At 42.1% G+C, this 17,627-nt stretch overlaps 1 protein-coding gene across 1 annotated transcript in view; it reads right to left on the bottom strand.

The window, feature by feature from the left end:
* LOC122554733 (testicular spindle-associated protein SHCBP1L-like) overlaps positions 1-17,627 on the bottom strand; it is a 73,993-nt gene that overhangs the window by 54,226 nt on the left and 2,140 nt on the right. Inside the window, exon 2 of the mRNA XM_043700111.2 lies at positions 4,730-4,879. Coding sequence (XP_043556046.1) covers positions 4,730-4,879 — 150 coding nt within the window. The remainder of the gene's footprint in view (positions 1-4,729; positions 4,880-17,627) is intronic.

Genomic DNA, 17,627 nt, shown 5'->3' with positions numbered 1-17,627 from the left:
ATGGCCACAATGATTCATCCATTTGGCAATTCTTAGTGAAGATAACTGCTGATGTTTTCACCTCTTCTTTTCCACTGGTGTGCTGGATTCTGCCATTACGGGAATGGAGAAGTTTATATAGCCTCACCTTAATATTAGTTGATTAACTGTCGATCAAACATTCATGGCTCATTGTGGCGTGACTGCAAAGTTTAGATCTGATTTGTTTAATTGCTTAATTCTGTGCGCATAGTTCTGTGGATATCGCAATATAAACAAATCATGTTGGTAATACTCAGCATATCTCACAACATCAGTGGAGGAACGAAGAGTAGAGATTGATGACTTTTCAGTTTCACTGTTTAGTATTCATTTATGTTGTCACTTCACTGTTACCTAATTTTTGTTATGGTGGTAATGCCATACAAAACAATGGAGGGTGTTCTCAATGTGGACTTGGGATTTTGTCCTGGATCAGTTAGGGAAAAGTAACATGCCAAATATGACCATCTCTAACAAGAAAGAATTTCCCTTGATGTTCAACAATACGACTATTGCTGAATTGCCCTACCATCAACATTCTGATAGTTACTATTTACAAGAAACTTAACTGACACTGATACTGTGGTAACAAGAGCAGGTCAGAGACAGAGAATTCTGTAGCACATAATTTAACTCCTGACACTCAATGCATGCTCCCCATTTATGAGGCACAAAAGTCAAGAATAAAAAGACAAGAACAGAATAATCTTCACTTGCCCTGGATAAGCACAGCTCCAGATGTATTCAAGAAGTAATTGGCATTCATCACACCTTAAACACTCCTTCCACTGCTGGTGCACATGACAGCAATGACTATCATAAAGAACATACAATTCGACAAATCTAGTTTGACAAAACCTTTCAAAACCAGAAATATAGAAGGTACATGGGAGCATCACCAGCTGCAAGATCCCCTTCAAGAAGCATGCCATCTTAACTAGGAATGATATTGCCATTCTTGATCAGAAACCTGGAACTCCATTCATAACAACATTAGGGGTATACCTACACTAGATGGACTGTACTTCTAGAAAGTGGCTCACAGTCACTTTTCGAAAGCAATAAGTGAATAGCAACAAACACTCTTCTTGTCAGTGATGCTCACATTCCATGGAAAAATAAGAAGTTTCCACCTTTCTCCCTACATATTGTATCTCTGACAGTCAACATTGTTTGATACTACAGAGGTTCTTTAGATTAGTGGCCAGTACCAAGTCACATAGACGGATAAGTTTCCATTACATCAACCAGTTCAGTAATAACAGCTTGAACTCTGCTTATCCAGTTGCCCCTCTCCTAAGTTTGTTTGTCTGTATATCAAATGGTGACAAAATACAGCCGTAGTGAGATATCCCATCATGTGGCAATTGGTTAATAACCCAGGGCACATTTCTTGCCCAGGAAAGTACTATCAAGTACTATAAAATAGTAACGCTGTAAAACGGAAAAAAAAATTGCAATTTCATAAGAAAGTTGAAGAGGGAAAACTGTGATTGTCCTTAGTTTGTTTTCCTTGCTAAGTATTAATAGGTTTTCTCAACACGAAATGTTAGTGAGATTTATCGCAAGGTAAGCATGCAATCATAATATAGGTTTGCTAGTGCTCTTGGGGGGGGTTTAAACTAACTCTGCAGGGGCATGGGAACCCAGATTGTAGCTTCAGGGTGCAGGGCCTGGAGTGTAGGGAGGTTAGGAACATGGCATCAATTTCCAAGGAGGGTGTCTGTAAACAGGAAAGTGGCTTGAAGTGTGTATACTTCAATGCAAGAAGTATACGAAATAAGGTAGGTGAACTTGCAGCGTGGGTTGGTACCTGGGACTTCGATGTTGTGGCTATTACGGAGACATGGCTAGAACAGGGTCAGGATTGGCTGTTGCAGGTTCCAGGATTTAAATGTTTTAGTAGGGTCAGAGGTGGGGGTAAAAGAGGGGGAGGTGTGGCATTGCTTGTCAAAGATAGTATTACAGTGGTGGAAAGGACGATGGATGAGGACTTGCCATCTGAGGTAGTTTGGGATGAGGTTAGGAATAGGAAGGGTGAGGTCACCCTGTTAGGAGTCTTTTACAGGCCTCCTAATAGTCCTAGAATCATTGAAGAAAGGATAGGGAAGGTGATTCAGGAGATGAGTGACAGTAATAGGGTGGTTGTTATGGGGGACTTTAACTTTCCTGATATTGATTGGGAAAGCTATAGCTCAAGTTCGTTAGATGGGTCAGTGTTTGTTCAATGTGTGCAGGAGAGTTTCCTGACACAATATGTAGACAGGCCAACAAGAGGTGAGGCCATACTGGATTTGGTTCTGGGTAACGAACCAGGCCAGGTGTTAGAATTAGAGGTAGGTGAGCACTTTGGGGATAGTGACCATAATTCGGTGATTTTTACTCTCGTGATGGAGAGGGATAAGTGTGTACTACAGGGCAAGAGTTATAGCTGGGGTCAGGGAAATTATGATGCGGTGAGGCATGACTTAGGATGTGTGGCTTGGAAAAGTAGACTCCAAGGCAAGAGTGTAAATGATATGTGGAGCTTGTTCAAGGAGCAACTATTGAGTGTCCTTGATAATTATGTACCTGTCAGGCAGGGAGGAAAGGGTCGTGCGAGGGAGCCGTGGTTTAATAAGGAATTGGAATCCCTTGTTAAATGGAAGAGGGCGACCTATCTCAAGATGAGACGTGAAGGTTCAATTGGGGCGATTGAGAGTTATAGGGTAGCCAGGAAGGACCTGAAGAGAGAGCTAAGAGCAGCAAGGAGAGGACATGAAAGGTCCTTAGTCGGTAGGATTAGGGAAAACCCAAAGGCTTTCTATAGGTATGTTAGGAATAAAAGAATGACTAGGGTAGGAATAGGTCCAGTCAAGGATAGTAGTGGGAAGTTGCGTGTGGAGGCGGAAGAGATTGGGGAGACACTGAATGAATACTTTTCTTCAGTATTTACTCAGGAACAGGGCATTGTCGTCGATGTGAAAACTGAGTCACAAATAAGTAGAATGGATGGCTTTGAGGTATGTAGAGAAGAGGTGTTGGAAATCCTGGAAAAGGTGAAAATAGATAAGTCCCCTGGGCCTGATGGCATTTATCCTAGGATTCTCTGGGAAGCAAGGGAGGAGATTGCAGAGCCATTGGCCTTGATTTTTATGTCCTCTTTGTCTACAGGAGTAGTGCCAGAAGACTGGAGGATAGCAAATGTGGTTCCCTTGTTCAAAAAGGGGAGTAGGGATAACCCTAGTAACTATAGGCCGGTGAGTCTCACTTCTGTTGTGGGCAAAGTCTTAGAGAGAATTGTAAGGGATAGGATTTATGCACATCTGGATAGGAATAATGTGATCAAGGATAGTCAGCATGGTTTTGTGAAGGGCAGGTCGTGCCTCACAAACCTTATTGAATTCTTTGAAAAGGTGACGAAGGAGGTTGATGAGGGGAAAGCGGTAGATGTGGTATATATGGATTTTAGTAAGGCGTTTGATAAGGTTCCCCATGGTAGGCTACTGCAGAAAATACGGAGATATGGCATTGAGGGTGAGTTGGAGGTTTGGATTAGGAATTGGCTGGATGGAAGAAGACAGAGGGTAGTAGTTGATGGCAAAGTTTCTTCATGGAGTGCCGTCACTAGCGGTGTTCCGCAAGGATCTGTTTTGGGACCATTGCTGTTTGTCATTTTTATAAATGACCTGGAAGAGGGGTTAGAAGGTTGGGTGAGCAAGTTTGCGGATGATACAAAAGTCGGAGGAGTTGTTGACAGTGAGGAAGGATGTGGCAGGTTACAGCAGGATATAGAGAAGCTGCAGAGCTGGGCAGAAAGGGGCAAATGGAATTCAATGTAGCTAAGTGTGAGGTGATTCACTTTGGGAAGAATAACAAAAAGATGGGGTACTGGGCTAATGGTCGGATACTTGGTAGTGTGGAAGAGCAGAGGGATCTTGGTGTCCATGTACACAGATCTCTGAAAGTTGCCACCCAGGTAAATAGTGTGGTGAGGAAGGCATATGGCGTACTGGCTTTTATTGGTAGAGGACTTGAGTTCCGGAGTCCTGAGGTCATGATGCAGTTGTATAAGACTCTGGTGCGGCCGCATCTGGAGTATAGTGTGCAGTTTTGGTCGCCATACTATAGGAAGGATGTGGAGGCACTGGAACGGGTGCAGAGGAGGTTTACCAGGATGTTGCCTGGTATGGAAGGAAGATCGTATGAGGAAAGACTGAGACACTTGGGGCTGTTTTCATTAGAGAAAAGAAGGTTTAGGGGTGACTTGATTGAGGTGTACAAGATGATTAGGGGGTTAGATAGGGTTGACAGTGTGAACCTTTTCCCGCGTATGGAGTCGGGTATTACAAGGGGGCATAGCTTTAAATTAAGGGGGGGTAGATATAGGACTGAAGTTAGGGGTAGGTTCTTCACTCAGCGAGTCGTAAGTTCATGGAATGCCCTGCCAGTAGCAGTGGTGGACTCTCCCTCTTTATGGGCATTTAAGCGGGCATTGGATAGGTATATGGAGGATAGTGGGTTAGTATAGGTTAGGTGGGCTTGGATCGGCGCAACATCGAGGGCCAAAGGGCCTGTACTGCGCTGTATTCTTCTATGTTCTATAATATATCCTCATTTACTCTTAGGCAAATCCATTAAAATATTGCAAAATGTTTACAAAAATAACTTTAGACTTCATTATAATTTGTAGCAAACAAAAATTGTCAGTTTGCATAATGTAACCTACCTCAACCAAGACACCAACATAGGGTATAGAGCCTTCATCATACTTTACAAAGAAGAGCTCTGGATTTGTTTTCCATACGCCTAACCATGTAGTTCTTGCACGAAGCTTTTCAGTGAGATACTTGCTCATTGCTTCATCTGCTTCTTCTGCCTTTGTAAGAATAAAACAATTGAATATTTTAGGTTTATTTCCACGCAAATGATCATGCAGGCAAGTAATAAATTCAATCCATTTAACAAGTAAGTCCTGCAATTGAACAGAAATGTCAAAGCAAACAATCTTTAAAGCAAAATGTTATCTTTCTAGTTTTCTTATCCAATGGCTCTCGATAGCCTAAAATATTAGCATTTTTCAGTTCTTTTGTGCCACACTGTGTGCAAGGATTTCAGGACTGGTAGATGTGATCTACATGGACTTCAGTAAGGCACTCGACAAGGTTCCCTATGGGAAACTAGAGAAGGGTATATGAATAGGAAGGGTTTGGAGGGATATTGGCCGGGTCCTGGGCCTCTTGCTGAGATATTTGTATCATCGATACTCACTGGTGAGGTGCCGGAAGACTGGAGGTTGGCTAAGGTGGTGCCACTGTTTAAGAAGGGTGGTAAGGACAAGCCAGGGAACTATAGACCGGTGAGCCTGACGTTGGTGGTGGGTATGTTGTTGGACGGAATTCTGAGGGACATGTATTTGGAAAGGCAAGGACTGATTAGGGATAGTCAACAACGCTTTGTGTGTGGGAAATCATGTCTCACAAACTTGATTGAGTTTTTTGAAGAAGTAACAGAGAGGATTGATGAGGGCAGAGCAGTAGATGTGATCTATATGGACTTCAGTAAGGCATTCAACGAGGTTCCCCATGGAAGACTGGTTAGCAAGGTTAGATCTCAAGGAATACAGGGAGAACTAGCCATTTGGATACCAAACTGACTCAAAGGTCGAAGACAGAGGGTGGTGGTGAAGGGTTGTTTTTCAGACTGGAGGCCTGTGACCAGTGGAGTGCCACAAGGATCGGTTCTGGATTTGTCATTTACATAAATGATTTGGATGCGAGCATAACAGGTACAGTTAGTAAGTTTGCAGATGACACCAAAATTGGAGGTTTAGAGGACAGAGAAGAAGGTTACCTCAGATTACAACAGGATCTTGAATAGATGGGTCAATGGGCTGAGGAGTGGCAGATGGAGTTTAATTCAGATAAATGTGAGGTGCTGCATTTTGGGAAAGCAAATCTTAGCATGACGTATACACTTAATGGTAAGGTCCTAGGGAGTGCTACTGAACAAAGAGACCTTGGAGTGCAGGTTCATAGCTCCTTGAAAGTGGAGTCGCAGGAAGATAGGATAGTGAGGAAGGTGTTTGGTATGCTTTCTTTCATTGGTCAGAGTACTGAGTACAGGAGTTGGGAGGTCATGTTGCGGCTGTACAGGACATTGATTAGGCCATTTTGGAATATCGCGTGCAATTCTGGTCTCCTTCCTATCGGAAAGATGTTGTGAAATTTTAAAGGGTTCAGAAACGATTTACAAGGATGTTGCCAGGGTTGGAGGATTTGAGCTATAGGGAGAGGCTGAACAGGCTGGGGCTGTTTTCCCTGGAGTGTTGGATGCTGGCCATATAGAGATTTACAAAATCATGAGGGACATGGATAGGATAAATAGACAAAGTCTTTTCCCTGGGATGGTGGAGTCCAGAACTAGAGGGCATAGGTTTAGGGTGAGAGGGGAAAGATGTAAAAGAGACCTAAGGGGCAACGTTTTCACGCAGAGGGTGGTACGGGTATGGAATGAGCTTCCAAAGGAAGTGGTGGAGGTACAATTGCAACATTTAAAAGACATTTGGATGGGTATATGAGTAGGAAGGGTTTGGACGGATATGGGCCGGGTGCTGGCAGGCGGGACTAGATTGGGTGGGATATTTGGTCGTCATGGACAAGTTGGACCAAAGGGTCTGTTTCCATGCTGTACACCTCTATAACTCGAAGTCCAACCGACCCTCCGAACAATAACCCACCCAGACCCATTCCCCTACCCTTTATTTACCCCTAATTAATGCACCTTACACTATGGGCAATTTAGCATGGTCAAGTCACCTGACCTGCACATCTTTGGATTGAGGGAGGAAACCGGAACACCTGAAGGAAACTCATGCAGACACAGGGAGAATGTGCAAACTCCACACAGATAGTCGCCAGAGGCAGGAATTGAACCCAGATCGCTGGCACTGTGAGACAACAGTGCCAACCACTGAGCCACCCTTTTTGTTAATTTTGATTAGATTCCCTACAGTGTGGAAATAGGCCCTTTGGCCCAACCAGTCCACACCGACCCTCCGAAGAGTAACCTGCACACACACATTTCCCTCTGACTAATGAACCTAACATTATGGTCAATTTAGCATGGCTAATTCACCTGACCTGCACAGCTTTGGACTGTGGGAGGAAACCAAAGCACCTGGAGGAAACCCACACAGACACGGGGAGAATATGCAAACTCCACACAGACAGTCACCCGAGGCTGGAATCGAACCTGGGACCCTGGTTCGGTGAGCCACTGTACCGCCCTTTTTTTTAGGTCCTGGGGAGTGTTACTGAACAAAGAGATCTTGGAGTGCAGATTCATAGTTCCTTGAAAGTAGAGTCTCAGGTAGGTAGATTAGTGAAGGTGTTTAATGTACTTTCTTTTATTGGTCAGAGCATTGAGTATAGGAGTTGGGATGTCAAGTTGTGGCTATACACAACATTAGTTAGGCCACTTTTTGAATATTGCGTGCAATTCTGGTCTCCTTCCTATCAGAAGGATGTTGTGAAACTTGCAAGGGTTCAGAAAAGATTTACAAAGATTTGCCAGGGTTGGAGGAGTTGAGCTAAAAGGAGAGGCTGAGTAGGCTGGGGTTATTTTCCCTGTCGTGTCGGAGGCTGAGGAGTGATCTTATAGAGGTTTATAAAATCATGAGAGACATGGATAGGATAAATAGACAAGGTCTTTCCCCTGGGTTGGGATGTCCAGAACTAGAGGGCAAAGGTTTAAAGTGAGATGGGAAAGAAATAAAAGGGACCTAAGGGGTAACTTTTTCACACAGAGGGTGATGTGTGTATGGAATGAGCTGCCAGAGGATGTGGTAGGAGGCTGGTACAGTTACAGCATTTAAAAGGCATCTGGATGAGTATATAAATCACAAGGGTTTAGAGGGATATGGGCCAAGTGCTGGCAAATGGAACTAGATTTGGTTAGCACATCTGGTCAGCATGGACAAATTAAACCAAAGGGTTTGTTTCCGTGCTGTACATCTCTATGACTCCATGACCTTGGAGCAACTTTGTGATGATATTATGGAGCTGAACACTGAACATAAATTAGAGCAAGACGACATTACACTAAACTAAAACAAACTACAATACACAATCTACAACCCCGGAGTGTCCTGAGAGAATATGGCCATAGATACAATTAGAGGCAGCACAGTGGTTAGCACTGCTGCCTCACAATGCCAGGGACCCAAGTTTGATTTTACTCTTAGGCGACTGTTTGGAGTTTGCATATTCTTCCCGTGTCTGCATGGTTCCCCACCTGGTGGTCCGGTTTCCTCCCACAGTCCAAAGATGTGCAGGTTAGGTGAATTGGCAATGCTAAATTGCCCATACTGTCCAGGGATGTGCAGGCTAGGTAGGTTATCTATGGCAAATGCAGAGTGAGAGGGCTGGAGTAGTGGTTTGGGTGTATGTGGGATGCTCTTCAGTAGGTTGATATGGACTTGATGGGCTAACTGGTCTGCTTCCACACTGTAGGAATTCTATTCTACAAAGGGTGGTTTAGTTTTTACTGTAACAACAAGTTTGGAGCCTGATATCTATGACCACCATGTATAGCATAATTGAGTATTAATGTATAATAAATAGTGTTACTTTGAACTGTAAACCTGGACAGTTTTTGACTTTGCCTTCTCTTTGAACCCAAACTCACAACGTAGCATCAAACCAGACAATAAAAGATGGTAGCATTAGTGGGATTTGCTACGTCGCAAATCTTAGCAGCAGTGAAGATCAAGAAACAGACCTAAGATTGGGTGGAGAAGAAAAAAATTTCTTAAAATATCTTTATAAATGTAACCATTGGTACAGCTTTTAAGAGCTGCCAGCAGCCAGAAAAGCCACAGACCTTAACAGCTGCTGTCAAGGTAATCTCAGAGCAGAAAGCTCCTCCAGAGTAAGCCCCAAACACTAAGTCTCAAAAAGCCCTTCACAATCAATAATAGGGAAAATGAAGTTTTAAGGAAACAGTGAGAGCAAGAAAGACCCAATAGCAGCTAAGGGAAGAAATCTGAGCTGAGTACCCATGAAAAGTGAATGACTACTCAACATGTAAGCAGCTTCAACACCTTCAGGGAAGGAACAAAAAAGATGATATTGTAGTACGAATACTGAAAGCTGTTAAAGTTTCTGTTGCTCTAAGTGCTGTTTTTAGATGTAAACTTCAGATTGAATTACAAATTCAAAGTTTTACTTGGACAGCTAAAATGTTTCATTAATTTTACAGATTAAAATACTAAAATTTGGTTAAAAGCAATGGAAACAAGTCTGATCATGTATTGTCAAATTTGATGTGATAATGATTACGAATGACACCACAGTAGACATCTGTTCTGCGGTCAAAAAAAATTATTGAATCTTATTGAGCGAAACTACTTCAAGAAAGTTTCTAATGAATCCCACTTGATCATCAGAGATTAACATTTTACCACCTGAATTAAAGACGTTTGCAGAGATGTTGTACAATTAAAGTGATATTGAGTGTCAAACAGACAGTCAAAGATCACATATTATGTGGAGAAAACATGCATTATCAATAACTGGGAATCTTCCCTAATAAGCACGAAAGCATGTTTTGCTCTCAACCTCCTGCCAAGGATACATGAACTAGCACACTATGGAAAATGTCTTTCAGCAACAGTATCTGAAATTGTGTACTGGACTACATGCTGAAACTACCCAGCTTCATAATAGGAGAATATGATGTCCTAGATATTTATAAGCAGCAGGCCTTATGGTGAATGATGAATGGGAATTTTCTAAGTATTCCGATTGTTCCCTAGCCATATTGCTTGTACGAATCGACAGCTCAGAAGGTGATCCCCAGAAGACCAAGTTGGTGAGGGAGTTCCCAACTCCTAAGTCAGTGAACAATATACGATGGTTTCTGGGTATCAAGTATCAATTTACTGAATTTTTACCATATCATATTTGCTATGGAATGCTTGTAAAAATCTCTTGAAAACATTACAAATGTTATTCAGTTGCACAGCAACAGATAGCCTTTCAGAAAACTGTACAGTTTTGGTCTCCTTACTTGAGAAAGGATGTACTGTCACTGGAGGCGTTGCAGAGGAGCTTCATTAAGTTGAGTCCGGATTTGAGAGAGTTGGCTTATAGGACAGATAGAATAGACTGGGACTACACTCATTTGAATTTAGAAGAATGAGGAGGGATTTTACAGAAATATATAAAATTATGAAAGGAATAGACAAGATACAAGCAGAGAGGTTGTTTCTCCTGGCGAGTGAAACTCCAACAAGGGGGCATTGCTTCAAAATAAGAGGGAGCAGATTTAGGACTGAGTTGAGGAGAACTTCTTCACTGGAAGGGTTGTGAATCTGTGGACTTTCCTGCCCAGTGAAGCAGTTGAGGCTACCTCATTGAATGACTTTAAGGCAAAGAGAGATAGATTTTTAACAGTAAAGGGATTAAGGGTTATAGTGGGCAGGTGGGTAAGTGGAGCTGAGTCCTTGAAAAGATCAGCCATGACCTTACTGAATGGCAGAGCAGACTTGACAGGCCAGATGGCCAACTTCTGCTCCCATTTCTTATATTCTTATGTTCTAAAATCAAGGACATGCTGATCTCCATTGATATCTTAATCAATTGCAATCTATTCTATCCCATGTGTATTGCTGTTGATGCTTCAGCCACAGGTATTGGGATAGTTCTTTTTCAGGAACAGCAGGCAAGACAGAAAAAGCCCATACATTATGCTTTAAGAGGTATGGAAATTTGGTACATCCTTATTGAGAAAGACGCTTTTAGTGGTTACATGGGCTTATGAAAAAAATTCTTATTACGTTCTGTGTATCAAAGCCATGAATAAGACTAATTATAAATCTTTGGTTGCTTGCTGGATGAAAAAGAGTAAGCAAAAATATCTCATGTACAATGCCTTTCAGCCCAGACTTATAAAATTCTTATATGAAACTCAGTATGTCCAAGGCAGGTGTCAATTGTTACAAGATGTTCTTTCCAAAACAATGGTTGAAATACTCACTTCTGAAGATGTTTTTACACTCTTACACTCAAACAACCATATTATCTTGGTCAGCCTCTTGAAACAAACTTGACGTCATTAGGAAAGTACAAAAGAAGGAACACGAGTGCACTAATGTGTACAGGTATTGCATTCAAGAATGGCTTGGAGCTTGGTTTGCAGACCACATCACCAAGTCTACTTTGAATACATAGCACTTTTCTGTACAGTCATAGTCATACAGCACAGAAACAGACCCTTCAGTCCAACCTGTCCATGATGACCATCATCCCAAACTAAACTAGTCTCCCCGCCTGCACGTGCTCATATCCGTCTAAACATTTCTTATTCATTACTTACCTAAATGTCTTTTAAATGTTGTAACTGTACCCACATTCACTACATCCTCTCGCAGGTCATTCTACACACGAATCACTCTCCTTGTTAAAAGAAACTGCCCTCAAGTCTTTTTAGAAGATTTCTACTTTCACCTTAAAAATATGTGCTATAGATTCTGTGTCATATGATCCTGCCCCACTAGCTACCTAACAAAGGAGCAGTGCTCAGAAAGTTAATACTTCCAAATAAACCTGTTGTACTATAACCTGGTGTTGTGTAACTTTTAATTTTCTTCAGAGGATTTACTTAGGCATAATTAATTGCAGAATAAGAGCTTATGAAGCTGTTTAGTAGCCAGGAATTACAAAACAGAAGATCTCATCAACAATTGTAATACATGCATTATATACAGTAATGAATAATGGAAATCTTTAATACTTGCAGAATATCCTGACTGACCGTGGATCTGTTTCAGCACAGACCTATTCGTTTGTGAAGGTAATTTCTTCATCACTGTGGTCAATTACTACTCAAGATGGTTTGAGATTAAAAAACTGATATCAATAATTGCTTAAATGGTTGAGAGAGCCCTGACGGAGATACTTTTCGTTCATGGTATCCAGGTGTTGTTGTTTCTGACAATGGTCCATTGTTTGAGAGTGAGGTGTTTAAAGTAATCAGAAAGATACTGAGCTTTCAACATGTCATAAATTTGTCTTGGATATCCTGAGTCCAATGGAAAATCTGAGACAAGTCCAGATTTTCCTACTGCTTTATTCATTTGCTGCTCCAGCCCACTCTCCTCAGAATTGATTGTGAAACTTGAAAAGGTTCAGAAAAGATTTACAAGGATGTTGTCAGAGTTGGAGGGTTTGTTTCCAGGCGGTACATTCCAATGACTTGATGATGATGGGATGCAGACAAAAAGCTCAACCCTACATTCGAAGTAACTTGGTTCTGATGGACAATAATATGGTAGGCAATACAGATTGCTTCCCACAAGGAATGCCAGTTCCAGAGTGGGCTAGCACAAAATAAGACAATATGGCACAGAATAACGCCATTTGGCCTCTCAAGTCTGCTCTTCATTTGGTATGTTGATATAGAGCCTTAGAGATTGAAACAGACCGTTCGGTCCAACTCACCCATGCTGACCAGATATTCTAACATAATCTAGTCCCATTTGCCAGCACTTGGCCCATATCCCTCTAAACCCTTCATATTCATGTACCCATCCAGATGCCTTTTAGATGTTGTAATTATACCAGCCTCCACCACTTTCTCTGGCAGCTCATTCCATACACGCACAACCCTTTGCATGAAAAGGTTGCCCCTTAGGTCCCTTTTAAATCTTTCCCTCTCACACTAAACCTATGCCCTCTAGCTCTGGAGTCCCCCACCCTTGTCTATTTACCCCATCCATGCTCATGATTTTATAAACCTTTATAATGTCACCCCTCAGCCTCTGACGCTGCAGGAAAAACAGCCCCAGCCTATTCAGCCTCTCCCTATTGCTCAAATCCTCCAGCCCTGGCAACATCTTTATAAATCTTTTCTGAACTACTTCAAGTTTCACCAACATCCTTCCAATAGGAGGGAGACCAGAATTGCACACAATATTCCAAAAATGGCCTAACCAATGTGTTTCTGATATGTTTCTCAACCCCATTCTCCTGCCTTCTCCCCATAACCCTTGATCCTCTATCTGTGTCTGTTTTAAATGTACTAAATGACTTGGCCTCCACAGCCCTCTGTAGAAATGATTTCCACAGATTAACTACCCTCTGACTGAAAAAATCCTTGCTCATTTCAGTTCTAAAGGGTTATCTTATAAATCTCAGGCTGTGCTCTCTGGTCCCAGTCTCTCCTACTTGGAGGAACATCTTCTCCAAGTCACTGAATACTGACCGAGAGCCCTCAACCAATTCTCATATGACAAGCCTTTCATCCCCGGGGTCATATAAACTTCCTTTGGATCCCCTCCAATGCCAGCACATCTTTCCTTCGGTACAGGGCCCAAAACAGCTCACAACATTCTAAATGTGGTCAAAGCCTTACATTAGCCTCAGCAGTACATTTCAGCTGTTGTATTCTAGCCCTCTTGAAATGAATACCAACATCGCATTTACCTTCATAACTGCCAAATGAACCTGCATGTTAATCCTAACAGAATCCTGAACCAGAGTTCCCAAGACCCTTTGTGATTCAGATTTCAGAAGCTTTTCCCCATTTAGAAAATAGCCTGTGCTTTTAGTCTTCCTACTAAAATCAACTCCAGCTTTCCCACTACTCTTGACCCACTCCAACAGATCCTCGTCAGATGCCATATCACTTGCCCTACACTCCTCCCTAAAACATCTTGACACCAAGAACAGCTACGTAAGAATAGCACTCATTGACTACAGTTCAGCCTTCAACACTATTATCCCCTCTAGACTGATTACTAAACTTAGTGATCTCGGACTAAGCCCAACTCTCTGCAACTGGATCCTCAGTTTCCTTACCCACAGGCCACAATCAGTGAAGAGTGGGGACAATATTTCATCTTCACTAACATTCAACACTGGAGCACCCCAGGGATGCGTACTCAGCCCCCTATTGTACACACTGTATACTCACAACTGCATCACCAAATACCAGACTAATGTCATTTACAAGCTCGCTGATGACACCACCATAGTCAGTTGAATCTCAGATGGCGACAAAACAGACTCCAGATGGGAGGTAGAAGATCTGAAAAAATGGTGCACTGAGAACATCCTAGCTCGCAATGCCAGCAAAACCAAGGAACTTATTATTAACTTTCAAGGGGATGTTACTCATGCCCCCTTACACATTAAAAGCATAGAGGTGGAATGAGTGGACAGCGTCAAGGTCCTGGGAGTGGTCATCCACAACAAGCTTTCTTGGACTCTTTATGTGGATGCACTAGTTACAAAAGGCCCAATAACGTCTCTTCTTCCTCAGGCAGCTGAGGAAATTTGGCATTTGCCAACTTTTATAGGTGTGTCATCGAGAGCATTCTGTCTGAATGTATCACTACCTGGTATGGCAACTGTACTATTCAAGATCAGAGATGGTTACAGAGAGTAGTGAAATCAGCCTGGACAATCACAAAGACCAACTTTCCATCTATAGAATCCATCTACCAGGCCCGCTGTCAAGGAAAGGCCGCCAGCATTCTTAAAGATCCATCCCACTTTGGCAATGATTTTTCTACAACCTCTATCATCAGGGAGAAGGTACAGAAGCCTAAACAATTGTACCCTACTATTGTTAGAATACTGAATGGACTCACAAACTCTTAACATTCACCTGTACTTGTGTTTTTGTTTTTGCTGCTGTTTACCTATTATTTACTATCTATGCTACTTAAGTTAAAAATCACACAACACCAGGTTATAGTCCAACAGGTTTAATTGGAAGCACACTAGCTTTCGGAGCGACGCTCCTTCATCAGGTGATCAACCTGATCACCTGATGAAGGAGCGTCGCTCCGAAAGCTAGTGTGCTTCCAATTAAACCTGTTGGACTATAACCTGGTGTTGTGTGATTTTTAACTTTGTACACCCCAGTCCAACACCGGCATCTCCGAATTATGCTACTTAACTATGTGATCTGCCTGTATTGCTCGCAAGACAAAGCTTTTCACTGTGCGTCGGTACACGTGACAATAAATTCAATTCAAAATACATTATCTCACACTTTCCCACACTGCATTTCATCTGCCATCTCTTTGCCCCCTCTCCCACCCTGTCTAGGTCCTTCTGCAGCATGCCTGCTTCCTCAATACCACCTGTCCCTCTACCTGTCTTTGTATATTCAGCAAACTTAACTCAGTTCCTTCGCCCAGAACATTAATCTATGAGTAGCTGTGGTCCCAGTATGGACCCCTGTGGAATTCCACTTTGCCACTACCATCCATTGTGGGCGGCACAGTGGTTAGCACTGCTGCCTCACAGCGCCAGAGACCCGTGTTCAATTCCCGCCTCAGGCGGCTGACTGTGTGGAGTTTGCAAATTCTCCCTGTGTCTGCGTGGGTTTCCTCCGGGTGCTCCGGTTTGCTCCCACAGTCACAAAGATGTGCGCGGCACGGTGGCACAGTGGTTAGCACTGCTGCCTCACAGCGTCAGAGACCCGGATTCAATTCCCGCCTCAGGCGACTGACTGTGTGGAGTTTGCACGTTCTCCCCGTGTCTGCGTGGGTTTCCTCCGGATGCTCTGGTTTCCTCCCACAGTCACAAAGATGTGCAGGTCAGGTGAATTGGCCATGCTAAATTGCCCGTAGTGTTAGGTAAGGGGGAAATGTAGGGGTATGGGTTGGTTGTGCTTCGGCGGGGCGGTGTGGTCTTGTTGGGCCGAAGGGCCTGTTTCCACACTGTAAGTAATCTAATCTAATCTAATCTAATCCAAAGATGTGCAGGTCAGGTGAATTGGCCATGCTAAATTGCCCATAGTGTTAGGTAAAGGGGTAAATGTAGGGGAATGGGTGGGTTGCGCTTAAGCGGGTCGGTGTGGACTTGTTGGGCCGAAGGGCCTGTTTCCACACTGTAAGTAATCTAATCTAAGAGAGCCGAGGAAGAAAATGTTGAGTAAATGTTGTAAGCAATCTACATTATTTATTTAAGTAGATATGTAACTGTTCATCAATGTTTATTTGAAAGAAATGTGTGAGGAGGGATGTTGAACAAGGGCTCCAGTACCTGAAAAAAAACATTGTGATGATGTCATGGAGCTGGAAATCACTGGACATAAATAAGTGTGGGTGGAGTTAGACCACACTACACTAAACCACAGCAGATCACATTACATATGACAACTAATTAAAAAATTTAATATTAGATACTAAACTCAAAAATCAGACAGTCTTGAGAGCATATGGATACAAAGACAAATTACCACTTATTGAGTGTAACTATAAGATCAGGGTCTGGTAAATTTATGTTTATCATACATTTAGTATTAATGTATAAAAACCTCAGTTTCCTAACTTTGCCTTCTCTTCACTAGTTAGTCTTTAATCCAAGTGTGGCATCATGATTTCTCGATCCTTTTACTACAATGTAAATTGTTAGTGTCATGATTCATTGGGATAGCGCACTGGAAATCAAGCCCCATTTATCCCTAAATTTTTCTCAAGACCCTCCAATAACTTTTAAAATAACTGATTCCAGCATTTCCCTACGATAAATTTTAGGCTTATTGACCTGTAGTTTTCTTCCTTATGTCTCCCTCCTTTCTTGAATAAAGGAGGAGTTGTAAATATAGGAGCAGCATTAGGCCAATAGTGCCTTTGAGCCTGCTGGACCATTCAAGATCACAGCTCATCTGATTAATCTACATTATCACCTACTCCCAATAACCTTTCATCGCCTTGTCTAGAATCTATCTACCTCCGCCTTAAAATAACCAAGTACTATGTTTTCACCACTTGTTGAGCAAGAGTTCCAAAGGCTCACAACCCTCTGAGGAAAACGATTCTCCTTACCTCTGTCTCAAATGTTATGTGAAATAGTATTACATAAACTATTTTCCAATCTGATGGCAGGTACCTTCACAGAGTCTGGTGAATTATTTCAATCCTCTTCTCTTTGCAGCTCCTGACTGATCTGTTTATTTCTAACATGAATATACTTTTTCTCACATTTCCAGCATCTGTAATTTTATTTTATTGGGTGGGCAGCCATCATGTTTCATGTAATCGGTGACTTTAAATTTTCAAAGGAATAATGACTATCACATAATGCATTTCATTTTCAATTAATAATCCATGTAATTATAGTAAGATAATATTTCGATTATTTTTGATTGGAAGATGGTTTTGATTAAAGACAAATTTAACAGATTGAATTTCTGTGGGGTTCTCCGATTCATCCTCTGTAATTCAGTAAAAAACCAAGAACACAACACAAATAACATTTACTCAATAGTTGCATGGTCTCATGACTCATACGCTCAAGTTATAGCAGAGAAGCAGGAGAACATCTGTAGAAATTCAATCCCAGTTTGAATCTTAGCAGATGGGCTTAGGCATGAATATTGGTCCCATAGTGGTCCAATTCCTGTACCTAACATGAAATTTACATTCCTCTCTTAGTTTCCTGTTCATTATGTTGCCCTCTGTTTCTCATCTCATCCACATCTGCTACTCTTGCTGTTCGGGAGGGTAAGCTGATATGAATTGGAATTTGTGATTTCAGGATAATTTTGTACAGAATGTAGACTCAGATTTTCCAATATGGGAGAGGCCTCCAATTCAAATTACATTG

Source organism: Chiloscyllium plagiosum, unplaced genomic scaffold (assembly GCF_037043375.1).
Source record: "Chiloscyllium plagiosum isolate Xiang-an unplaced genomic scaffold, Cpla_swu_hap1 HiC_scaffold_9, whole genome shotgun sequence".
NCBI classification, from domain to species: Eukaryota; Metazoa; Chordata; class Chondrichthyes; order Orectolobiformes; family Hemiscylliidae; genus Chiloscyllium; species Chiloscyllium plagiosum.
The sequence above is the reverse complement of the archived record's forward strand: the minus strand, read 5'-3'. Positions and strand labels throughout refer to the sequence as shown.